General features: G+C 50.6%; 1 protein-coding gene across 1 annotated transcript; it reads right to left on the reverse strand.

Moving 5' to 3' along the window:
• Positions 1-328: 328 nt before the first annotated feature.
• On the reverse strand, positions 329-25,396 carry LOC121843538 (radical S-adenosyl methionine domain-containing protein 1, mitochondrial-like). The gene is given in 11 exon segments (XM_042313183.1): positions 329-609; positions 2,525-2,628; positions 3,742-3,796; positions 4,385-4,406; positions 4,409-4,531; positions 5,297-5,360; positions 6,005-6,147; positions 6,491-6,713; positions 10,720-10,924; positions 23,672-23,805; positions 24,943-25,396. Coding segments are annotated over 11 exon segments (1,383 nt in total). The 5' UTR covers positions 25,087-25,396; the 3' UTR covers positions 329-443.

Here is a 25,396-nt window from a genome sequence, read left to right on the forward strand (position 1 = left end):
TCAGTCTCCGGGTCAGTCTCCGGGTCAGGCCAGGGATCCAGTCTCCAGGCTCAGTCTGCCAGGGCTCAGGCTGGGGTCAGGCTCAGTCTCAGGCTCAGGTCTCCAGGCTCAGTCTCTCGGGCTCAGTCTCCGGGTCAGTCTCCAGGGTCAGTCTCCGGCTCAGTCTCAGTCTCTCGGCTCAGTCTCCGGCTCAGTCTCCGGCTCAGTCTCTCGGTCTCAGGGCTCAGTCTCCGGGCTCAGTCTCCGGGCTCAGTCTCCGGGCTCAGTCTCCGGGTCAGTCTCCGGGTCAGTCTCCGGGTCAGTCTCAGGGGTCAGGCTCAGTCTCAGTCTCTGGGTCAGGGCTCAGTCTCCGGCTCAGGCTCAGTCTCCGGCTCAGGCTCAGTCTCCGGGTCAGTCTCCGGGTCAGTCTCCGGCTCAGTCTCCGGCTCAGTCTCCCCTGTCTGTCAGCCAGGCTTGGAGACCCTCTGTCCTCCATGTCTCTGGTCTCCTATGGGGCCCCTGGCCTGCTGCTCCTGGAGCCCCTGGGTGATGTAGGCCTCCAGCAGCAGCAGCAGAGTGGGTAACATGCTGTCCAGTAAGGCCAGGCCCTGCCACGAGCACCGCAGACCCCTACACACAAGACAAAAGGGCTTGTCAGGACCCCCAGGGGTGCACGTTTTGGCCCCTACCACCTCACAGCTGGTTCAAATAGACTCATACAGACACGGAGATACAACTACTGGGCCCACTTTAAACAAACCACAAGTTATAAGGCTTAGAAGACCTATCTGTTGAAGGTCTGGGTTACCTGTCATCCAGGATTATAAGACCTGTCTGTTGAAGGTCTGTGTTACCTGTCATCCAGGATTAGGAAGCCTGTCTGTTGAAGGTTTGGGTTACCTGTCATCCAGGATTAGAAGACCTGTCTGTTGAAGGTCTGGGTTACCTGTCATCCAGGATTATAAGACCTGTGTTGAAGGTCTGGGTTACCTGTCATCCAGGATTAGGAGGCCTGTCTGTTGAAGGTCTGGGTTACCTGTCATCCAGGATTATAAGACCTGTGTTGAAGGTCTGTGTTACCTGTCATCCAGGATTATAAAACCTGTCTGTTGAAGGTCTGGGTTACCTGTCATCCAGGATTAGGAGGCCTGTCTGTTGAAGGTCTGGGTTACCTGTCATCCAGGATTAGGAGGCCTGTCTGTTGAAGGACTGGGTTACCTGTCATCCAGGATTACAAGACCTGTCTGTTGAAGGTCTGGGTTACCTGTCATCCAGGATTAGGAGGTCTGTCTGTTGAAGGTCTGGGTTACCTGTCATCCAGGATTAGAAAACCTGTAAAACCTGTTGAAGGTCTGGGTTACCTGTCATCCAGGATTATAAAACCTGTGTTGAAGGTCTGGGTTACCTGTCATCCAGGATTAGGAGGCCTGTCTGTTGAAGGTCTGGGTTACCTGTCATCCAGGATTATAAGACCTGTGTTGAAGGTCTGTGTTACCTGTCATCCAGGATTATAAAACCTGTCTGTTGAAGGTCTGGGTTACCTGTCATCCAGGATTAGGAGGCCTGTCTGTTGAAGGTCTGGGTTACCTGTCATCCAGGATTAGAAAACCTGTCTGTTGAAGGTCTGGGTTACCTGTCATCCAGGATTACAAGACCTGTCTGTTGAAGGTCTGGGTTACCTGTCATCCAGGATTAGGAGGCCTGTCTGTTGAAGGTCTGGGTTACCTGTCATCCAGGATTAGAAAACCTGTCTGTTGAAGGTCTGGGTTACCTGTCATCCAGGATTATAAGACCTGTGTTGAAGGTCTGGGTTACCTGTCATCCAGGATTAGGAGGCCTGTCTGTTGAAGGTCTGGGTTACCTGTCATCCAGGATTAGGAGGCCTGTCTGTTGAAGGTCTGGGTTACCTGTCATCCAGGATTACAAGACCTGTCTGTTGAAGGTCTGGGTTACCTGTCATCCAGGATTAGGAGGCCTGTCTGTTGAAGGTCTGGGTTACCTGTCATCCAGGATTAGAAAACCTGTCTGTTGAAGGTCTGGGTTACCTGTCATCCAGGATTATAAAACCTGTGTTGAAGGTCTGGGTTACCTGTCATCCAGGATTAGGAGGCCTGTCTGTTGAAGGTCTGGGTTACCTGTCATCCAGGATTATAAGACCTGTGTTGAAGGTCTGTGTTACCTGTCATCCAGGACTATAAAACCTGTCTGTTGAAGGTCTGGGTTACCTGTCATCCAGGATTAGGAGGCCTGTCTGTTGAAGGTCTGGGTTACCTGTCATCCAGGATTAGGAGGCCTGTCTGTTGAAGGTCTGGGTTACCTGTCATCCAGGATTATAAGACCTATGTTGAAGGTCTGTGTTACCTGTCATCCAGGATTATAAAGCCTGTCTGTTGAAGGTCTGGGTTACCTGTCATCCAGGATTAGGAAGCCTGTCTGTTGAAGGTCTGGGTTACCTGTCATCCAGGATTAGGAAGCCCGTCTGTTGAAGGTCTGGGTTACCTGTCATCCAGGATTAGGAGGCCTGTCTGTTGAAGGTCTGGGTTACCTGTCATCCAGGATTAGGAGGCCTGTCTGTTGAAGGTCTTGTACTTCAGAGGATGAGCTGAGAATCTGGTACAGATCTGCCCTGGGACTGAACAACTGCCAATGCTGCCACAGAAATAACATGAATCAGAGACAGATGTAGACAGGAAGTAAGGTGAATCAAAGACAAAGACATATGTGGGCAGGAAGTAAGGTGAATCAGAGACAAAGACATATGTAGACAGGAAGTAAGGTGAATCAGAGACAAAGACAGATGTAGACAGGAAGTAAGGTGAATCAGAGACAAAGACAGATGTAGACAGGAAGTAAGGTGAATCAGAGACAAAGACAGATGTAGACAGGAAGTAAGGTGAATCAGAGACAAAGACAGATGTAGACAGGAACTAAGGTGAATCAGAGACAAAGACAGATGTAGACAGGAAGTAAGGTGAATCAAAGACAAAGACAGATGTAGACAGGAAGTAAGGTGAATCAGAGACAAAGACAGATGTAGACAGGAAGTAAGGTGAATCAGAGACAAAGACAGATGTAGACAGGAACTAAGGTGAATCAAAGACAAAGACAGATGTAGACAGGAAGTAAGGTGAATCAAAGACAAAGACAGATGTAGACAGGAAGTAAGGTGAATCAGAACAATGGTGTGGAACATACAAATACTGAACACATCAGGTTAAAAAATGCTTTTATCACTGATGGCCCCTATTGATGCAAACAATGAATCTAGAAACAGCTGAAACCTCATCTTGGTATAGCATATAGTGTGTATATATATATATATACTGTATAGTATGTGGACAGACAATGTAAACATAATCTGACCAAATGATGTGAGACTTTTGGTTCTGGGTCAGTATTACCTTAATGCCGTCAGATTACCTGGTGAGTGATGCCGTCAGTATTCTGGGTTAACCTAGATTACCTGGTGAGTGATGCCGTCAGTAGGTTAACCTAGATTACCTGGTGAGTGATGCCGTCACTAGTATTCTGGGTTAACCTAGATTACCTGGTGAGTGATGCCGTCAGTATTCTGGGTTAACCTAGATTACCTGGTGAGTGATGCCGTCAGTATTCTGGGTTAACCTAGATTACCTGGTGAGTGATGCTGTCAGTATTCTGGGTTAGCCTAGATTACCTGGTGAGTGATGCAGTCAGTATTCTGGGTTAACCTAGATTACCTGGTGAGTGATGCCGTCAGTATTCTGGGTTAGCCTAGATTACCTGGTGAGTGATGCCGTCAATCAAACGCAGTCCCATGACCAACACTTCCTCCAATCTGTAATCAGATGAATAAAGTTAACAGGTTGCTACAGTATATCATCTGCCATGCTGCGAGACAGGAAGCCTTGTCCGAGGCAGAATGGCCCATAGGGCAGCATTTCCTGTTTCTGTAGCGTAGAATCCCATGCTATGAGTGAGTCTGGAGTATTATTGGATGTAGGTCATTAACGTGCAGCACCGAATGAACTCAGGTGAAGGTGCAGGTGAACACAGTCTAAAGAGCAGACAGTAGGCCAGCTGACTCACAGTCAACCAGTCTGTCCATACCTTCTATTGGCTGATATGGGGAGTGCACTTACTGATTTTTTTAAAGCGTTATGAAATGTGATAGGTTTGTTATTCCCCTATCGACAGTGACGAGAACCTTATCGCGATGACGTGGCACAACGCGATTTTCTGTTTGCACAGACGGACCACTTAGAAGTCAAATCAATGGTGAAAATAGTTATCTTACCCACTCAGAGATCATAGATTATTAACAAATTGACAGGAGTTTTATTCTGAAGTGGATTGTCCCTTTAATGAGCAGCACGGTGTGAACTCTGCAGGTAAAACAGCCTGAAGCAGAAAGAAGTTGACTCACAGTCCCAGGTGGGTGAGGGTATCCTGCGCCGGGTCCCGTGACTCCTCTGCTGCACCTCTCTCAACCAGACATCAGGCTCCAGAGTCTGGGTACGGGCCTCTCGACACACATCCCCCTCTCCACGGGGGACGAAGCGACCATGGGCACCTGGCAGACAGAAGAGTCCCACTTCAAATAAACAACCACAGATAAAGGCTTTATAGAGCATTCATAAAGGCTTTATAGAGCATTCATAAAGTCTTTATAGAGCATTCATTACGGTGTTATAGAGCATTCATAACGGTGTTATAGAGCATTCATAAAGTCTTTATAGAGGATTCATAACTGTGTTATAGAGCACTCATAAAGGTGCTATAGAGCATTCATAAAGGTGTTATAGAGCATTCATAAAGGTGCTATAGAGCATTCATAAAGGTGCTATAGAGTATTCATAAAAGTGCTATAGAGGATTCATAACTGTGTTACAGAGCATTCATAACGGTGTTATAGAGCATTCATAAAGTCTTTATGGAGCATTAATAACAGTGTTATAGAGCATTCATAAAGTCTTTATAGAGCATTCATAAAGGTGTTATAGAGCATTCATAAAGGTGCTATAGAGAATTCATAAAGGTGCTATAGAGCATTCATAAAGGTGCTATAGAGTATTCATAAAAGTGCTATAGAGCATTCATAACTGTGTTACAGAGCATTCATAACGGTGTTATAGAGCATTCATAAAGGTGTTATAGAGCATTCATAAAGGTGTTATAGAGCATTCATAAAGTCTTTATAGAGCATTCATAAAGGTGTTATAGAGCATTCATAAAGGTGTTATAGAGCATTCATAAAGGTGTTATAGAGCATTCATAAAGTCTTTATAGAGCATTCATAAAGGTGTTATAGAGCATTCATAAAGCACTATTAACTCACCTGGGCCCACTCCAAGGTACTGACTGGCCTTCCAGTAGCTCATATTGTGTTGGCTGATGGCACCCTTCAAAACAGACAGAAAATACACAAGGTATATTACAGATGTGTGTTGACTGTAGCAGGTAATATTCATATTCAATAGATATGACAACCAATACAGCACAGAGAATAGCCTGGTGTTTCTACAGCAGGGTTTTCTACTCAAGGTATTTCTACTGCAGGGTTTTCTACTCAATGCATTTCTACTGCAGGGTTTTCTACTCAATGTATTTCTACTGCAGGGTTTTCTACTCAATGTATTTCTACAGCAGGGTTTTCTACTCAAGGTATTTCTACAGCAGGGTTTTCTACTCAATGTATTTCTACTGCAGGGTATTCTACTAAATGTATTTCTACTGCAGGGTTTTCTACTCAATGTATTTCTACTGCAGGGTTTTCTACTAAATGTATTTCTACTGCAGGGTTTTCTACTAAATGTATTTCTACTGCAGGGTTTTCTAGTCAATGTATTTCTACTGCAGGGGTTTCTACCAAATGTATTTCTACTGCAGGGTATTCTACTAAATGTATTTCTACAGCAGGGTTTTCTAGTCAATGTATTTCTACTGCAGGGGTTTCTACCAAAGGAATTTCTACTATAGCACAGTGGTCAGACAGACACAAGGACACACCACACACACACACACAGAGAAAGAGAGTAGAACTTACATTTCTGGCAAAGTTGGACACCTCATACTGCAGATAGCCTCTCTTCTGAAGAATCCTCCTGGCAGAGTCATACATGACAGCTGTGATGTCATCACTGGGCACGCTCAGTTGGCCTTTCTGGACCTGTCTGAAGAGCTGTGTGCCTGCAGTTGACGTGTTAACATTGGAGTCATTTAGCAGCAGAATCTCTTATCCAGAGTGACTTACAGTCAGGTCATATATTCATTTGGAGACTTATTACCTGTCAATCACTACAGCTACTAATTCAACTACAGTAAGTAAAAACAACCACATATCACAGTCACTGCAACTAAAACCTTCTTCAAAATATCTGTAAATTCAGTCTGCTTGGGAAGGTGTAGTGGTGGTGTTCCTGCTACTGTCTCTCCTGTAGTCCTCTCCTCCATCTCCCCATCTCATCTGTACCTGTCCCAACGTCTAAATAACGCGCACAAAAACGATCAGTGTTAGGAAGAAAAGACATGCCTCTCTCCAGGGTCAGCTGGTACAGGGAGACGTGGTCATCACACACCGACAGCAGCTCATCCAACTCCAACTCCCAGGATGCAACACACTGACCAGGACGTCCAAACATGACGTCGACAGACACCCTACCCGGGCAGAGCCTCCGAGCCTCCACTACGGTCTGCAAAGCATGCTGGGAGTTGTGGTCTCGCCCCAGAACCTTCAGGTCGTCGTCCCGTAGAGACTGTTTGAAAAGAAGCAGACACATGAAACATGTTAAAACAGTGTTTCATAAAGCTCTCCTTCAGCTCCCTGACCTGTTCTCCTTCAGCTCCCTGACCTGCTCTTCTTCAGCTCCCTGACCTGCTCTCCTTCAGCTCCCTGACCTGCTCTCCTTCAGCTCCCTGACCTGCTCTTCTTCAGCTCTCCTTCAGCTCTCCTTCAGCTCCCTGACCTGCTCTCCTTTCAGCTCCCTGACCTGCTCTCCTTCAGCTCCCTGACCTGCTCTCCTTCAGCTCTCCTTCAGCTCTCCTTCAGCTCCCTGACCTGCTCTCCTTCAGCTCCCTGACCTGCTCTCCTTCAGCTCCCTGACCTGCTCTCCTTCAGCTCCCTGACCTGCTCTCCTTCAGCTCTCCTTCAGCTCCCTGACCTGCTCTCCTTCAGCTCTCCCTTTCAGCTCCCTGACCTGCTCTCCTTCAGCTCTACTTCAGCTCCCTGACCTGCTCTCCTTTAGCACCCTGACCTGCTCTCCTTCAGCTCTCCTTCAGCTCTCCTTCAGCTCCCTGACCTGCTCTCCTTCAGCTCCCTGACCTGCTCTCCTTCAGCTCTCTTTCAGCTCTCCTTCAGCTCTCCTTCAGCTCCCTGACCTGCTCTCCTTCAGCTCTCCTTCAGCTCCCTGACCTGCTCTCCTTCAGCTCTCCTTCAGCTCTCCTTCAGCTCTGACCTGCTCTCCTTCAGCTCCCTGACCTGCTCTCCTTCAGCTCTCCCTTTCAGCTCCCTGACCTGCTCTCCTTCAGCTCCCTGACCTGCTCTCCTTCAGCTCCCTGACCTGCTCTCCTTCAGCTCCCTGACCTGCTCTCCTTCAGCTCTCCTTCTGCTCCCTGACCTGCTCTCCTTCAGCTCCCTGACCTGCTCTCCTTCAGCTCTCTTTCAGCTCTCCTTCAGCTCCCTGACCTGCTCTCCTTCAGCTCTCCTTCAGCTCTCCTTCAGCTCCCTGACCTGCTCTCCTTCAGCTCTCCCTTTCAGCTCCCTGACCTGCTCTCCTTCAGCTCCCTGACCTGCTCTCCTTCAGCTCTCCTTCAGCTCCCTGACCTGCTCTCCTTCAGCTCCCTGACCTGCTCTCCTTCAGCTCCCTGACCTGCTCTCCTTCAGCTCTCCTTCAGCTCCCTGACCTGCTCTCCTTCAGCTCCCTGACCTGCTCTCCTTCAGCTCTCCTTCAGCTCTCCTTCAGCTCCCTGACCTGCTCTCCTTCAGCTCCCTGACCTGCTCTCCTTCAGCTCATTTTCAGCTCTCCTTCAGCTCTCCTTCAGCTCCTTGACCTGCTCTCCTTCAGCTCTCCTTCAGCTCCCTGACCTGCTCTCCTTCAGCTCTCCTTCAGCCCCCTGACCTGCTCTCCTTCAGCCCCCTGACCTGCTCTCCTTCAGCTCTCCTTCAGCTCTCCTTCAGCTCCCTGACCTGCTCTCCTTCAGCTCTCCTTCAGCTCCTGACCTGCTCTCCTTCAGCTCTCCTTCAGCTCCCTGACCTGCTCTCCTTCAGCTCTCCTTCAGCTCCCTGACCTGCTCTCCTTCAGCTCTCCTTCAGCTCCCTGACCTGCTCTCCTTCAGCTCCCTGACCTGCTCTCCTTCAGCTCTCCTTCAGCTCCCTGACCTGCTCTCCTTCAGCTCTCCTTCAGCTCCCTGACCTGCTCTCCTTCAGCTCTCCTTCAGCTCCCTGACTTGCTCTCCTTCAGCTCTCCTTCAGCTCCCTGACCTGCTCTCCTTCAGCTCCCTGACCTGCTCTCCTTCAGCTCCCTGACCTGCCTCCTTCAGCTCCCTGACCTGCTCTCCTTCAGCTCTCTTTCAGCTCTCCTTCAGCTCCCTGACCTGCTCTCCTTCAGCTCTCCTTCAGCTCCCTGACCTGCTCTCCTTCAGCTCTCCTTCAGCTCTCCTTCAGCTCCCTGACCTGCTCTCCTTCAGCTCCCTGACCTGCTCTCCTTCAGCTCTCCCTTTCAGCTCCCTGACCTGCTCTCCTTCAGCTCCCTGACCTGCTCTCCTTCAGCTCCCTGACCTGCTCTCCTTCAGCTCCCTGACCTGCTCTCCTTCAGCTCTCCTTCTGCTCCCTGACCTGCTCTCCTTCAGCTCCTGACCTGCTCTCCTTCAGCTCTCTTTCAGCTCTCCTTCAGCTCCCTGACCTGCTCTCCTTCAGCTCTCCTTCAGCTCTCCTTCAGCTCCCTGACCTGCTCTCCTTCAGCTCTCCCTTTCAGCTCCCTGACCTGCTCTCCTTCAGCTCCCTGACCTGCTCTCCTTCAGCTCTCCTTCAGCTCCCTGACCTGCTCTCCTTCAGCTCCCTGACCTGCTCTCCTTCAGCTCCCTGACCTGCTCTCCTTCAGCTCTCCTTCAGCTCCCTGACCTGCTCTCCTTCAGCTCCCTGACCTGCTCTCCTTCAGCTCTCCTTCAGCTCTCCTTCAGCTCCCTGACCTGCTCTCCTTCAGCTCCCTGACCTGCTCTCCTTCAGCTCACTTTCAGCTCTCCTTCAGCTCTCCTTCAGCTCCTTGACCTGCTCTCCTTCAGCTCTCCTTCAGCTCCCTGACCTGCTCTCCTTCAGCTCTCCTTCAGCCCCTGACCTGCTCTCCTTCAGCCCCCTGACCTGCTCTCCTTCAGCTCTCCTTCAGCTCTCCTTCAGCTCCCTGACCTGCTCTCCTTCAGCTCTCCTTCAGCTCCCTGACCTGCTCTCCTTCAGCTCTCCTTCAGCTCCCTGACCTGCTCTCCTTCAGCTCTCCTTCAGCTCCCTGACCTGCTCTCCTTCAGCTCTCCTTCAGCTCCCTGACCTGCTCTCCTTCAGCTCCCTGACCTGCTCTCCTTCAGCTCTCCTTCAGCTCCCTGACCTGCTCTCCTTCAGCTCTCCTTCAGCTCCCTGACCTGCTCTCCTTCAGCTCTCCTTCAGCTCCCTGACTTGCTCTCCTTCAGCTCTCCTTCAGCTCCCTGACCTGCTCTCCTTCAGCTCTCCTTCAGCTCCCTGACCTGCTCTCCTTCAGCTCCCTGACCTGCTCTCCTTCAGCTCCCTGACCTGCTCTCCTTCAGCTCCCTGACCTGCTCTCCTTCAGCTCCTGACCTGCTCTCCTTCAGCTCTCCTTCAGCTCCCTGACCTGCTCTCCTTCAGCTCTCCTTCAGCTCCCTGACCTGCTCTCCTTCAGCTCCCTGACCTGCTCCCCTTCAGCTCCCTGACCTGCTCTCCTTCAGCTCCCTGACCTGCTCTCCTTCAGCTCCCTGACCTGCTCCCTGACCAGATTCACATAGAAAAAGGACAATTGGTTATCAGAACAAAGCTAGTGATCAGTGACTGCCTGTTCAGAACAAAGCTAGTGATCAGTGACTGACTGTTCAGAACAAAGCTAGTGATCAGTGACTGCCTGTGTTGCATCACACTCTTATCCTCCAGGGACTCCTCCTCTCCTTCCTCCCTTTCCACCAGTAATAATGTTTTCTGTTGTTTCAGAAAAGGTTTAATGGGAAAGGGTTGCTAGTCTCCACCTAACCGTTCCCATTACTCTTATAGCCCGGGGGGATGTATAGTAGTAGGACGTACTTCTGTCACGCCCTGGTCTTAGTATTTTGTGTTTTATAATATTATTTGGTCAGGCCAGGGTGTGACATGGGTTTATTTTGTGTTGTGTTTATGTATGGGTTTTTCGTAGGTTTTGGGATTGTGGCTGAGTAGGGGTGTCCATAGTCTATGGCTGCCTGAGGCGGTTCTCAATCAGAGTCAGGTGATTCTCGTTGTCTCTGATTGGGAACCATATTTAGGTAGCCTGGGTTTCACTGTGTGTTTGTGGGTGATTGTTCCTGTCTCTGTGTTAGTTGTCACCAGATAGGCTGTATAGGTTTTCACGTTCCGTTTGTTGTTTTGTATTGTTCGGTTATTAAAGATGTCTCGATTTAACCACGCTGCATTTTGGTCCGACTATCCTTGAAGAAAGCCGTAACAACTTCTACTGAGAACGCTTTCTGGAAATCTACTGTGTGCAACTGACTGAACACCAGCCTTGATCTCACCTGCACCCCGATGGAAAAACGGTTGACGCCAGCATGGAGGAAGTCCTCCAACTTAGAGCTTCCTACAGGGGTGGGGTTGACCTCCAAAGTGACCTCCGCCTCCTCTGATAGTCCAGCGTGCCTGGCAACCGTCTCTAGGACCGCAGCAATAGTGGAGGGGCGGGCCAGGCTGGGAGTCCCGCCTCCAAAAAACACAGAGGTGATCCTGAAGGAGAGCGAGAGAGAGAGACAGGGCGAGAGAGAGACAGAGCGAGAGAGACAGAGCGAGAGAGAGAGAGAGAGAGAGAGAGAGAGAGAGAGAGAGAGAGAGAAAGAGACAGAGGGAGAGAGAGAGAGAAGAGAGAGAGAGAGACAGAGGAGAGAGAGAGAGAGACAGAGGAGAGAGAGAGACAGGGAGATACAGAGGAGAGAGAGAGAGAGAGAGAGAGAGACAGAGCGAGATACAGAGGAGAGAGAGAGACAGAGCGAGAGAGAGACAGAGAGAGATACAGAGGGAGAGAGAGATACAGAGGGGAGAGATACAGAGGGAGGGAGAGAGAGAGACAGAGAGGAGACATGGAGACAGAGAGAGAGACAGAGCGAGAGACAGAGAGAGATACAGAGGAGAGAGAGAGTTAGAGAGACAGAGGGAACATGGAGAGAGAGACAGAGCAAGAGAGGGAGACAGAGCAAGAGAGAGGGGGAGACAGAGCAAGAGAGAGGGGAGACAGAGCAAGAGAGAGACAGAGAGAGACAGAGGAGAGAGAGATACAGAGGAGAGAGAGAGAGAGAGAGACAGAGAGAGACACGGAGAGAGAGACAGAGTGAGACACGGGAGAGAGGAGAGAGAGAGAGACAGAGAGTGAGACACGGAGAGAGAGAGAGAGAGAGAGACAGAGTGAGAGACACGGAGAGAGAGAGAGAGAGAGAGACAGAGAGTGAGACACGAGAGAGAGAGAGAGAGACAGAGAGTGAGACACGGAGAGAGAGAGAGACAGAGAGTGAGACACGGAGAGAGAGAGAGAGACAGAGAGTGAGACACGGAGAGAGAGAGAGAGAGAGACAGAGAGTGAGACACGGAGAGAGAGAGAGAGAGAGACAGAGAGTGAGACACGGAGAGAGAGAGAGAGAGAGAGAGACAGAGAGTGAGACACGCGAGAGAGAGAGAGACAGAGAGTGAGACACAGAGAGAGAGAGAGAGACAGAGAGTGAGACACAGAGAGAGAGAGAGAGAGACAGAGAGTGAGACACGAGAGAGAGAGAGAGAGAGCAGAGAGTGAGACACGGAGAGAGAGAGAGAGAGAGAGAGAGAGACAGAGAGTGAGACAAGAGAGAGAGAGACTGAGACACAGAGAGAGAGAGAGACAGAGAGTGAGACACAGAGAGAGAGAGAGAGACAGAGAGTGAGACACGGAGAGAGAGAGAGAGACAGAGAGTGAGACACTGGAGGGAGAGAGAGAGACAGAGAGTGAGACACGGAGAGAGAGAGAGAGACAGAGTGAGACACGGAGAGAGAGAGAGAGAGACAGAGAGTGAGACACGGAGAGAGAGAGAGAGAGACAGAGAGTGAGACACGGAGGAGAGCGAGAGACAGAGAGTGAGACACGGAGAGACAGCGAGAGACAGAGAGTGAGACACGGAGAGAGAGAGAGAGAGACAGAGAGTGAGACACGGAGAGAGAGAGAGAGACAGAGAGTGAGACACGGAGAGAGAGAGAGAGAGACAGAGAGTGAGACAAAGAGAGAGAGAGAGAGTGAGAGAGACAGAGAGTGAGACACAGAGAGAGAGAGAGAGAGAGACAGAGAGACTGAGTGAGACACGAGAGAGAGAGAGAGAGAGACAGAGAGTGAGACACGGAGAGAGAGAGAGACAGAGAGTGAGACACGAGAGAGAGAGACAGAGAGTGAGACATGGAGAGAGAGAGAGACAGAGAGTGAGACACGGAGGAGAGAGAGAGAGAGACAGAGAGTGAGACAGAGAGAGAGAGAGAGAGAGAGACAGAGAGTGAGACACGGAGAGAGAGAGAGAGAGAGTGAGACACAGAGAGAGAGACAGAGAGTGAGACACAGAGAGAGAGAGAGAGAGACAGAGAGTGAGACATGGAGAGAGAGAGACAGAGAGTGAGACACGGAGGGAGAGAGAGAGACAGAGAGTGAGACACGGAGAGAGAGAGAGAGACAGAGTGAGACAGAGAGAGAGAGAGACAGAGAGTGAGACACGGAGAGAGAGAGACACGGAGAGAGAGACAGAGAGTGAGACACGAGAGAGAGAGAGACAGAGAGTGAGACACGGAGAGAGAGAGAGAGACAGAGAGTGAGACTTTGAGAGAGAGAGAGAGAGACAGAGAGTGAGACACGAGAGTGAGGAGAGAGAGAGAGAGACAGAGAGTGAGACACGGAGTAGAGAGAGAGAGAGACAGAGAGTGAGACACAGAGGAGAGAGAGAGACAGAGAGTGAGACACGGAGAGAGAGAGAGAGACAGAGAGTGAGACACGGAGAGAGAGAGAGAGAGAGAGAGACAGAGAGTGAGACACGGAGAGAGAGAGAGGAGAGAGACAGAGAGTGAGACACGGAGAGAGAGAGAGAGAGAGAGAGAGAGACAGAGAGTGAGACACGGAGAGAGAGAGAGAGACAGAGAGTGAGACACGGAGAGAGAGAGAGACAGAGAGTGAGACACGGAGAGAGAGAGACAGAGAGTGAGACACGGAGAGAGAGAGAGAGAGACAGAGAGTGAGACACGGAGAGAGAGAGAGACAGAGAGAGACACGGAGAGAGAGAGAGAGACAGAGAGTGAGACACGGAGAGAGAGAGAGAGAGACAGAGAGTGAGACATGAGAGAGAGAGAGACAGAGAGTGAGACACGGAGAGAGAGAGAGAGACAGAGAGAGACCATGAGAGAGAGAGAGAGACAGAGAGTGAGACACGGAGAGAGAGAGAGACAGAGAGTGAGACACGGAGAGAGAGAGAGAGAGACAGAGAGTGAGACACGGAGAGAGAGAGAGAGACAGAGAGTGAGACACGGAGAGAGAAAGAGAGACAGAGAGTGAGACACGGAGAGAGAAGAGAGACAGAGAGTGAGACACGGAGAGAGAGAGAGAGACAGAGTGAGACACGGAGGAGAGAGAGAGAGAGAGAGTGAGACACAGAGGGAGAAAGAGAGACAGAGAGAGAGACAGAGAGAGACAGAGAGTGAGACACGGAGAGAGAGAGAGACAGAGAGTGAGACACGGAGAGAGAGAGAGAGAGAGACAGAGAGTGAGACACGGAGAGAGAGAGAGAGAGACAGAGAGTGAGACACGGGAGAGAGAGAGACAGAGAGTGAGACACGGAGAGAGAGAGAGACAGAGAGTGAGACACGGAGAGAGAGAGACAGAGAGTGAGACACGGAGAGAGAGAGAGACAGAGAGTGAGACACGAGAGAGAGAGAGAGACAGAGAGTGAGACACGGAGAGAGAGAGAGACAGAGAGTGAGACACGGAGAGAGAGAGAGACAGAGAGTGAGACACGGATGAGAGAGAGAGAGAGACAGAGAGTGAGACACGGAGAGAGAGAGAGAGACAGAGAGTGAGACAGAGAGAGAGAGAGAGAGAGACAGAGAGTGAGACACGGAGAGAAGAGAGAGACAGAGAGTGAGACACGGAGAGAGAGAGAGACAGAGAGTGAGACATAGAGAGAGAGAGAGAGACAGAGAGTGAGACACGGAGAGAGAGAGAGAGAGAGACAGAGAGTGAGACAGAGAGAGAGAGAGAGAGAGAGAGAGACAGAGAGTGAGACACGGAGAGAGAGAGAGAGACAGAGAGTGAGACACAGAGAGAGAGACAGAGAGTGAGACACAGAGAGAGAGAGAGAGACAGAGAGTGAGACACGGAGAGAGAGAGAGAGAGACAGAGAGTGAGACACGGAGAGAGAAAGAGAGACAGAGAGTGAGACACGGGGAGAGAGAGAGAGAGACAGAGTGAGACACGGAGAGAGAGAGAGAGAGAGAGACAGAGAGTGAGACACGAGAGAGAGAGAGAGAGACACGGAGAGAGAGAGAGACAGAGAGTGAGACACGAGAGAGAGAGAGACAGAGAGTGAGACACGGAGAGAGAGAGCGAGAGACAGAGAGTGAGACACGGAGAGAGAGAGAGACAGAAAGTGAGACACGGAGAGAGAGAGAGAGAGAGACAGAGAGTGAGACACGGAGAGAGAGAGAGAGAGAGACAGAGAGTGAGACACAGAGAGAGAGAGAGAGACAGAGAGTGAGACACGAGAGAGAGAAAGAGAGACAGAGAGTGAGACACGGAGAGAGAGAGAGAGACAGAGAGTGAGACACGGAGAGAGAGAGAGAGAGCAGAGACAGAGAGTGAGACACGGAGAGAGAGAGAGAGAGACAGAGAGTGAGACACGGAGAGAGAGAGAGAGAGAGACAGAGACAGTGAGAGACAGAGAGTGAGACAGAGAGAGAGAGAGACAGAGAGTGAGACACGGAGAGAGCACAGAGACAGAGTGAGACACGGAGGGAGAGAGAGAGACAGAGAGGAGACACGAGAGAGAGAGAGAGACAGAGAGTGAGACACGGAGAGAGAGAGAGAGAGAGACAGAGAGTGAGACACACGGAGAGAGAGAGAGAGAGACAGAGAGAGACACGGAGAGAGAGAGAGAGAGAGAGTGAGACACGGAGAGAGAGAGAGAGACAGAGAGTGAGACATAGAGCAGAGACAGAGAGAGACAGAGAGTGAGACAGGAGAGACAGAGAGAGAGAGAGAGACAGTGAGACACGGAGGAGAGAGAGAGAGAGACAGAGAGTGAGACACGGAGAGAGAGAGACAGATGAACAGAGAGAGAGAGAGAGACAGAGTGAGACACGGAGAGAGAGAGAGACAGAGAGTGAGACACGGAGAGGAGTTATAGAGACAGAGAGTGAGAACGGAGGAGAGAGAGAGAGAGACAGAGAGAGAGAGACAGAGAGTGAGACACGGAGAGAGAGAGAGAGACAGAGAGTGAGACATAGAGAGAGAGAGAGACAGAGAGAGTGAGACACGAGAGACAGAGAAGAGACAGAGATGAGACACGGAGAGAGACAGAGAGAGAGAGAGCAGAGATGAGACACTGGGAGAGAGAGAGAGAGAGAGAGTGAGACACGGAGAGAGAGCTCAGACAAGAGTGAGACACGGAGAGAGAGAGAGAGACAGAGAGTGAGACACGGAGAGAGAGAGAGAGACAGAGAGTTCGGAGAGAGAGAGAGACAGAGAGAGACACGGACAGAAGAGAGAGACAGAGAGTGAGACACGGAGAGAGAGAGAGAGACAGAGAGAGACACGAGATGGAGAGAGAGAGAGAGACAGAGAGTGAGACACGGAGAGAGAGAGAGAGAGACAGACAGAGAGTGAGACACGGAGAGAGAGAGAGAGAGACAGAGAGTGAGACACGGAGAGAGAGAGAGACAGAGTGAGACACGGGAGGAGAGAGAGACAGAGAGTGAGACACGGAGAGAGAGAGAGAGACAGAGTGAGACACGGAGAGAGAGAGAGAGAGAGAGAGAGAGACAGAGAGTGAGACACGGAGAGAGAGAGAGAGACAGAGAGTGAGACACGGAGAGAGAGAGAGAGACAGAGTGAGACACGGAGAGAGAGAGAGAGAGACAGAGAGTGAGACACGGAGAGAGAGAGAGAGACAGAGAGTGAGACACGGAGAGAGAGAGAGAGACAGAGAGTGAGACACGGAGAGAGAGAGAGTGACAGAGAGTGAGACAGAGAGAGGAGACAGAGAGTGAGACACGGAGAGAGAGAGAGAGAGACAGAGAGTGAGACACGGAGGAGAGAGAGAGAGACAGAGAGACAGAGAGTGAGACACGGAGAGAGAGAGAGAGAGAGACAGAGAGTGAGACACGGAGAGAGAGAGAGAGAGACAGAGAGTGAGACAGAGAGAGAGAGAGAGAGAGAGAGAGAGAGAGAGTGAGACAGAGAGAGAGAGAGAGAGAGAGTGAGACATTGGAGAGAGAGAGAGAGAGAGAGACAGAGAGTGAGACACGGAGAGAGAGAGAGAGAGAGAGACAGAGAGTGAGACACGGAGAGAGAGAGAGAGACAGAGAGTGAGACACGGGAGAGAGAGAGACAGAAAGTGATACATCGAGAGAGAGAGAGACAGAGTGGACACGGAGAGAGAGAAGAGACAGAGAGTGAGACACAGAGAGAGAGAGAGACAGAGAGTGAGACACGGAGAGAGAGAGAGAGACAGAGAGTGAGACACGGAGAGAGAGAGAGAGTGACAGAGAGTGCAGAGGAGAGAGAGACAGAGAGTGAGACACGGAGAGAGAGAGAGAGAGAGACACACGGAGAGAGTGAGACACGAGAGAGAGAGAGACAGAGAGTGAGACACGGAGAGAGAGAGAGAGACAGAGAGAGAGACAGAGTGAGACACGGAGAGAGAGAGAGAGACAGAGAGTGAGACACAGAGAGAGAGAGAGAGAGAGAGAGAGACAGAGAGTGAGACACGGAGAGAGAGAGAGACAGAGAGTGAGACACGGAGAGAGAGAGAGACAGAGAGTGAGACACGGAGAGAGAGAGAGAGAGAGAGAGACAGAGTGAGACACGGAGAGAGAGAGAGAGACAGAGAGTGAGACACGGAGAGAGAGAGAGAGACAGAAAGTGATACATCGAGAGAGAGAGAGAGACAGAGTGAGACACGGAGAGAGAGAGAGAGAGAGACAGAGAGTGAGACACGGAGAGAGAGAGAGAGAGACAGAGAGAGACATTGAGAGAGAGAGAGAGAGAGACAGAGAGTGAGACACGGAGAGAGAGAGAGAGAGAGACAGAGAGTGAGACACGGAGAGAGAGAGAGACAGAGAGTGAGACACGGAGAGAGAGAGAGAGACAGAGAGTGAGACACGGAGAGAGAGAGAGAGACAGTGAGACACGGAGAGAAGAGAGAGAGACAGAGTGATCTGGAGAGAGAGAGAGAGAGAGAGAGACAGAGAGTGAGACACGGAACGAGAGAGAAGAGAGAGACAGAGAGTGAGACACGGAGAGAGACAGAGAGAGAGACAGAGAGAGTGAGACAGGAGACACGGAGAGAGAGAGAGACAGAGAGTGAGACACAGAGACAGAGAGAGACAGAGAGTGAGACACAGAGAGAGAGAGAGAGAGAGACAGAGAGTGAGACACGGACTGAGACAGAGAGAGAGAGAGACAGTGAGACAGAGAGAGAGAGAGACAGAGAGTGAGACACGGAGAGAGAGAGAGAGAGAGACAGAGAGTGAGACACAGAGAGCAGAGAGAGAGAGAGAGAGTGAGACACGGAGAGAGAGAGAGACAGAGAGTGAGACACAGAGAGACAGAGAGTGAGACACGGAGAGAGAGAGACTCCCAGAGAGACACGGAGAGAGAGTGAGAGAGAGAGACAGAGAGTGAGACACAGAGAGAGAGAGAGAGAGAGACAGAGAGTGAGACACGGAGAGAGAGAGAGAGAGAGAGAGAGAGACAGAGAGTGAGACACGGAGAGAGAGAGAGACAGAGAGTGAGACACGGAGAGAGAGAGAGAGACAGAGAGAGACAGAGACACGGAGAGACAGAGAGAGAGACAGAGAGAGAGAGACTGAGAGAGAGACAGAGAGTGAGAGAGAGAGACCTGACACCTGAGAGAGAGAGACAGAGAGTGAGACAGAGAGAGAGAGAGAGACAGAGAGTGAGACACGAGAGTGAGACAGAGAGAGAGAGACAGAGAGTGAGACACGGAGGAGAGAGAGAGAGAGACAGAGAGAGTGAGACACGGAGAGAGAGAGAGAGACAGAGAGTGAGACACGGAGAGAGAGAGAGAGACAGAGAGTGAGACACGGAGAGAGAGAGAGAGACAGAGAGTGAGACACGGAGAGAGAGAAGAGACTAGTGATCAGAGAGAGAGACAGAGAGTGAGACACTGAGAGAGAGACAGAGAGACAGAGAGTGAGACACGAGAGAGAGAGAGAGACAGAGAGTGAGACACGGAGAGAGAGAGAGAGACAGAGAGTGAGACACGGAGAGAGAGAGAGAGACAGAGAGTGAGACACGGAGAGAGAGAGAGAGAGAGACAGAGAGTGAGACACAGAGAGAGAGAGACAGAGAGAGACAGAGAGACACAGAGAGACAGAGAGTGAGACACGGAGACAGAGAGAGAGACAGAGGGAGAGAGAGAGAGACAGAGAGTGAGACAGAGAGAGAGAGAGAGAGATGAGTGAGGAAGAGAGAGAGAGAGAGAGAGAGAGAGAGAGACAGAGAGTGAGACACGGAGAGAGAGAGAGAGAGAGAGTGAGACCGGAGAGAGAGAGAGAGAGAGACAGAGAGTGAGACATGGAGAGAGAGAGAGAGACAGAGAGGAGACACGGAGAGAGAGAGAGACAGAGAGTGAGACACGGAGAGAGAGAGAGAGAGAGAGAGAGACAGAGAGAGAGAGACAGAGTGAGACACGGAGAGAGAGAGAGACAGAGAGTGAGACACGGAGAGAGAGAGAGAGACAGAGAGTGAGACACGGAGAGAGAGAGAGAGACAGAGAGTGAGACACGGAGATGAGAGAGAAGTGAGACACGGAGAGAGAGAGAGACAGAGAGTGAGACACGGAGAGAGAGAGAGACAGAGAGTGAGACACGGAGAGAGAGAGAGCAGAGAGTGAGACAGAGAGAGAGAGACAGAGAGTGAGACACGGAGAGAGAGAGAGACAGAGAGTGAGACACGGAGAGAGAGAGAGACAGAGAGTGAGACACGGAGAGAGAGAGAGAGACAGAGAGTGAGACACGAGAGAGAGAGAGAGACAGAGAGTGAGACACGGAGAGAGAGAGAGACAGAGAGTGAGACACGGAGAGAGAGAGACAGAGAGTGAGACACGAGAGAGAGAGAGACAGAGAGTGAGACACGGAGAGAGAGAGAGACAGAGAGTGAGACAGAGAGAGAGACATGGAGAGAGAGACAGAGAGTGAGACACGGAGAGAGAGAGAGACAGAGAGTGAGACACGAGAGAGAGAGAGACAGAGAGTGAGACACGGAGAGAGAGAGAGACAGAGAGTGAGACACGGAGAGAGAGAGAGAGACAGAGAGAGAGACAGAGAGAGAGAGAGACAGAGAGTGAGACACGGAGAGAGAGAGAGACAGAGAGTGAGACACGGAGAGAGAGAGAGAGAGAGTGAGACACGGAGAGAGAGAGAGACAGAGAGTGAGACATGGAGAGAGAGACAGAGAGTGAGACACGGAGAGAGAGAGAGACAGAGAGTGAGACAGAGAGAGAGAGATAGAGAGTGAGACACGGAGAGAGAGAGAGACAGAGAGAGAGACAGAGAGTGAGACACGGAGAGAGAGAGAGACAGAGAGTGAGACACGGAGAGAGAGAGAGACAGAGAGACAGAGAGAGAGACATGGAGTGAGAGAGAGAGAGAGAGACAGAGAGTGAGACACGGAGAGAGAGAGAGAGAGAGACAGAGAGAGAGACATGGAGAGAGAGACAGAGAGAGAGAGAGACACGGAGACATGGAGAGAGAGACACAGAGAGTGAGACATGAGAGAGAGAGACAGAGAGTGAGACACGGAGAGAGAGAGAGACAGAGAGTGAGACATGGAGAGAGAGAGAGAGACAGAGAGTGAGACACGGAGAGAGAGAGACAGAGAGAGACAGACAGAGAGAGAGAGAGACAGAGTGAGACACGGAGAGAGAGAGAGAGACAGAGAGTGAGACACAGAGAGAGAGACAGAGAGTGAGACACGGAGAGAGAGAGAGACAGAGAGAGAGAGAGTGAGACAGAGAGAGACAGAGAGACAGAGAGTGAGACACGGAGAGTGAGACAGTGAGACATGGAGAGAGAGAGAGACAGAGAGTGAGACACGGAGAGAGAGAGACAGAGTGAGAGATGGAGAGAGAGAGAGACAGAGAGTGAGACACAGAGAGAGAGAGACAGAGAGAGAGACATGGGAGAGAGAGAGACAGAGAGTGAGACACTTGAGAGAGAGAGAGACAGAGAGTGAGACATGGAGAGAGAGAGAGACAGAGAGAGAGAGACAGAGAGAGAGACAGGAGAGAGACATGGAGAGACAGAGAGTGAGACATGAGAGAGAGAGAGACAGAGAGTGAGACATGGAGAGGAGAGACAGAGAGTGAGACACGGAGAGAGAGAGACAGAGAGTGAGACAGGAGAGAGAGACAGAGAGTGAGACATGGAGAGAGACAGAGAGTGAGACATGGAGAGAGAGAGACAGAGAGTGAGACATGGAGAGGAGAGAGACAGAGAGTGAGACATGGAGAGAGAGAGAGACAGAGAGTGAGACATGGAGAGAGAGAGAGAGTGAGACACGGAGAGAGACAGAGAGTGAGACATGGAGAGAGAGAGAGAGAGAGAGACAGAGAGAGAGACAGAGAGTGAGACAGGAGAGAGAGACAGAGAGTGAGACATGGAGAGAGAGAGAGACAGAGAGTGAGACAGACAGAGAGAGAGAGAGAGACAGAGAGTGAGACACAGAGAGTGGAGAGAGAGAGAGACAGAGAGTGAGACATGGGAGAGAGAGTGAGACAGAGAGTGAGACAGAGAGTGAGAGAGAGAGAGACAGAGAGTGAGACACGGAGAGAGAGAGAGACAGAGAGTGAGACATGGAGGAGAGAGAGAGACAGAGAGTGAGACACGGAGAGAGAGAGAGACAGAGAGTGAGACACGGAGAGAGAGAGAGAGACAGAGAGTGAGACATGGACAGAGAGAGAGAGACAGAGAGTGAGACATGGAGAGAGAGAGAGACAGAGAGTGAGACATGGAGAGAGAGAGAGAGACAGAGAGTGAGACATGGAGAGAGAGAGAGAGACAGAGAGTGAGACATGGGAGAGAGAGAGAGACAGAGAGAGACAGAGAGACAGAGAGACAGAGAGTGAGACATGGAGAGAGAGAGAGAGAGAGTGAGACACGGAGAGAGAGAGAGAGACAGAGAGTGAGACAGAGAGAGAGAGACATGAGACATGAGAGAGAGAGACAGAGAGTGAGACATGGAGAGAGAGAGAGAGACAGAGAGTGAGACAGAGAGAGAGAGACAGAGAGTGAGACATGGAGAGAGAGAGACAGAGAGTGAGACACGGAGAGAGAGACAGAGAGTGAGACATGGAGAGAGAGAGAGAGACAGAGAGTGAGACACGGGAGAGAGAGAGAGAGACAGAGAGTGAGACATGGAGAGAGAGAGAGACAGAGAGTGAGACATGGAGAGAGAGAGACAGAGAGTGAGACATGGGAGAGAGAGAGAGACAGAGAGTGAGACACGGAGAGAGAGAGAGAGACAGAGAGTGAGACATGGAGAGAGAGAGAGACAGAGAGTGAGACATGGAGAGAGAGAGAGACAGAGAGTGAGACATGGAGAGAGAGAGAGAGACAGAGAGTGAGACATGAGAGAGAGAGAGACAGAGAGTGAGACACGGAGAGAGAGACAGAGAGTGAGACAGAGAGTGAGACAGAGAGTGAGACATGAGAGAGAGAGAGACAGAGAGTGAGACATGGGAGAGAGAGAGAGACAGAGAGTGAGACATGGAGAGAGAGAGAGAGACAGAGAGTGAGACACGGAGAGAGAGAGAGAGACAGAGAGTGAGACATGGGAGAGAGAGAGAGACAGAGAGTGAGACATGGAGAGAGAGAGAGAGAGAGAGACAGAGAGTGAGACACGGAGAGAGAGAGAGACAGAGAGTGAGACATGGAGAGAGAGAGAGAGACAGAGAGACATGGAGAGAGAGAGACAGAGAGTGAGACACGGAGAGAGAGAGAGAGACAGAGAGTGAGACACGGAGAGAGAGAGAGACAGAGAGTGAGACACAGGAGAGAGAGAGACAGAGAGTGAGACACGGAGAGAGAGAGAGAGACAGAGAGTGAGACACGGAGAGAGAGAGAGAGAGAGACAGAGAGTGAGACATGGGAGAGAGAGAGACAGAGAGACAGAGAGTGAGACACAGAGAGTGAGACACGGAGAGAGAGAGAGACAGAGAGTGAGATGGATGAGAGAGAGAGAGAGTGAGACATGGAGAGAGAGAGAGACAGAGAGTGAGACATAGAGAGAGAGACAGAGAGTGAGACACGGAGAGAGAGAGAGAGACAGAGTGAGACACGGAGAGAGAGAGAGACAGAGAGTGAGACACGAGAGAGAGAGACAGAGAGTGAGACACGGAGAGAGAGAGAGAGACAGAGAGTGAGACACGGAGAGAGAGAGAGACAGAGAGTGAGACACGGAGAGAGAGAGACAGAGAGTGAGACACGGAGAGAGAGAGAGACAGAGAGTGAGACATGGAGACAGAGAGAGAGACAGAGAGTGAGACATGGAGAGAGAGAGAGAGACAGAGAGAGAGAGACAGAGAGTGAGACATGAGAGAGAGAGAGACAGAGAGTGAGACACGGAGAGAGAGAGAGACAGAGAGTGAGACACGGAGAGAGAGAGAGACAGAGAGTGAGACATGGAGAGAGAGAGAGACAGAGTGAGACATGGAGAGTGAGACACGGAGAGAGAGAGACAGAGAGTGAGACATGGGAGAGAGAGAGAGACAGAGAGTGAGACATGGAGAGAGACAGACAGAGTGAGACATGGAGAGAGAGAGAGAGAGACAGAGAGTGAGACACGGAGAGAGAGAGAGACAGAGAGTGAGACACGGAGAGAGACAGAGAGTGAGACACGGAGAGAGAGAGACAGAGAGTGAGACATGGAGAGAGAGAGAGACAGAGAGTGAGACACGGAGAGAGAGACAGAGAGTGAGACACGGAGAGAGAGAGACAGAGAGTGAGACATGGAGAGAGACATTAAAAAAGAAAGAAGAAAAATGCTCAGACTATTGTGTTTGGAGTTGAACTCCAGGAGGTGGAGGAGCAGTCTGAAAATGTTCCCTCCAAAGTCAGCCTCAGGCACTCTAGAAATAGTGCACTGTTTAGGGAATAGTGTGCCATTTCAGATGTTCCCATGGAGACACTAAAGCTAAAGGCGATGACTCACAGAGGAGGTTTGAATTTAGAGGGTAAACCTACCGGGACACCTGGCTGAGCTTTAGTAAGGTCTCCGTCTCCCGCTGGAGACACTCCAACATGACATCCTGGTTGTCAGAGCGAGGAATGTACTTGTTGAAGTTACAGTAGGAGCATCTCTTCAGACAGTAAGGCCACTGTGAACAGGAGAGGATCAGGGTTAGTGTCAGGGTTGTACTTGTTGAAGTTACAGTCGGAGCATCTCTTCAGACAGTAAGGCCACTGTGAACAGGAGAGGATCAGGGTTAGTGTCAAGGCTGTACTTGTTGAAGTTACAGTCGGAGCATCTCTTCAGACAGTAAGGCCACTGTGAACAGGAGAGGATCAGGGTTAGTGTCAGGGTTGTACTTGTTGAAGTTACAGTCGGAGCATCTCTTCAGACAGTAAGGCCACTGTGAACAGGAGAGGATCAGGGTTAGTGTCAAGGCTGTACTTGTTGAAGTTACAGTAGGAGCATCTCTTCAGACAGTAAGGCCACTGTGAACAGGAGAGGATCAGGGTTAGTGTCAAGGCTGTACTTGTTGAAGTTACAGTCGGAGCATCTCTTCAGACAGTAAGGCCACTGTGAACAGGAGAGGATCAGGGTTAGTGTCAAGGCTGTACTTGTTGAAGTTACAGTCGGAGCATCTCTTCAGACAGTAAGGCCACTGTGAACAGGAGAGGATCAGGGTTAGTGTCAAGGCTGTACTTGTTGAAGTTACAGTAGGAGCATCTCTTCAGACAGTAAGGCCACTGTGAACAGGAGAGGATCAGGGTTAGTGTCAAGGCTGTACTTGTTGAAGTTACAGTCGGAGCATCTCTTCAGACAGTAAGGCCACTGTGAACAGGAGAGGATCAGGGTTGTACTTGTTGTTACAGTAGGAGCATCTCTTCAGACAGTAAGGCCACTGTGAACAGGAGAGGATCAGGGTTAGTGTCAGGGTTGTACTTGTTGTTACAGTAGGAGCATCTCTTCAGACAGTAAGGCCACTGTGAACAGGAGAGGATCAGGGTTGTACTTGTTGTTACAGTAATCCATTACAGCCATAATAATGAGCCCATCCTCCTATAGCACCTCCCACCAGCCTCCTCTGCAGTAGGCGCATCCCCTCAGACAGTATGGCCACTGTGTGTGTGTGTGTGTGTGACTGACTGACAAAGTGTTAGTTGAAATCGGATCTCATTCATTCATTCATTGCCTTTTGCGAGAAGGATAGATAGCAGAAAGAGGGAGGCAGAATGGAAGAAAGAGATAAACTGATTGAATATAACGTTAGTGGTCTACTAATACTCACGTGAACATAGAGTGAAGCCTCCGTTGAGAACGGTGGAGAGGAGAAACCGGCTAACGTGGAAACTGCACCACTCACTTCACTACTGAAACACCGACCCACGCAGACCGCAGGACTGCGGACAGCTGTTAAACATGTTCTCAGCATCCTTTCACTCAATATGTGAGCGAATGTCAGACGATCATTTCAAGTTGTTGCACTACTGTACAGTAACGTTACCTCGTGAGTTGGTTGCCTTTGAACTGTAGCACCAACCACACGCAAGTCCGGTTATTTTAGTAACAATGTAACACCATGTCGATGTAGCGATCCGTGATTTACCGCGGGCATAATCATGACATGACACAATGTAGATAAACCGTTACTGTCCATAGACCGTGCAATAGCATGCGATCAACTTCATACCGCCGCACACATCTAGAAACAGGAAGACAACAAACCGATTTCCGTTGTGTAA

The sequence above is a fragment of the Oncorhynchus tshawytscha genome, unplaced genomic scaffold, assembly GCF_018296145.1.
Source record: "Oncorhynchus tshawytscha isolate Ot180627B unplaced genomic scaffold, Otsh_v2.0 Un_contig_9416_pilon_pilon, whole genome shotgun sequence".
In the NCBI taxonomy this organism is placed as follows: domain Eukaryota; kingdom Metazoa; phylum Chordata; class Actinopteri; order Salmoniformes; family Salmonidae; genus Oncorhynchus; species Oncorhynchus tshawytscha.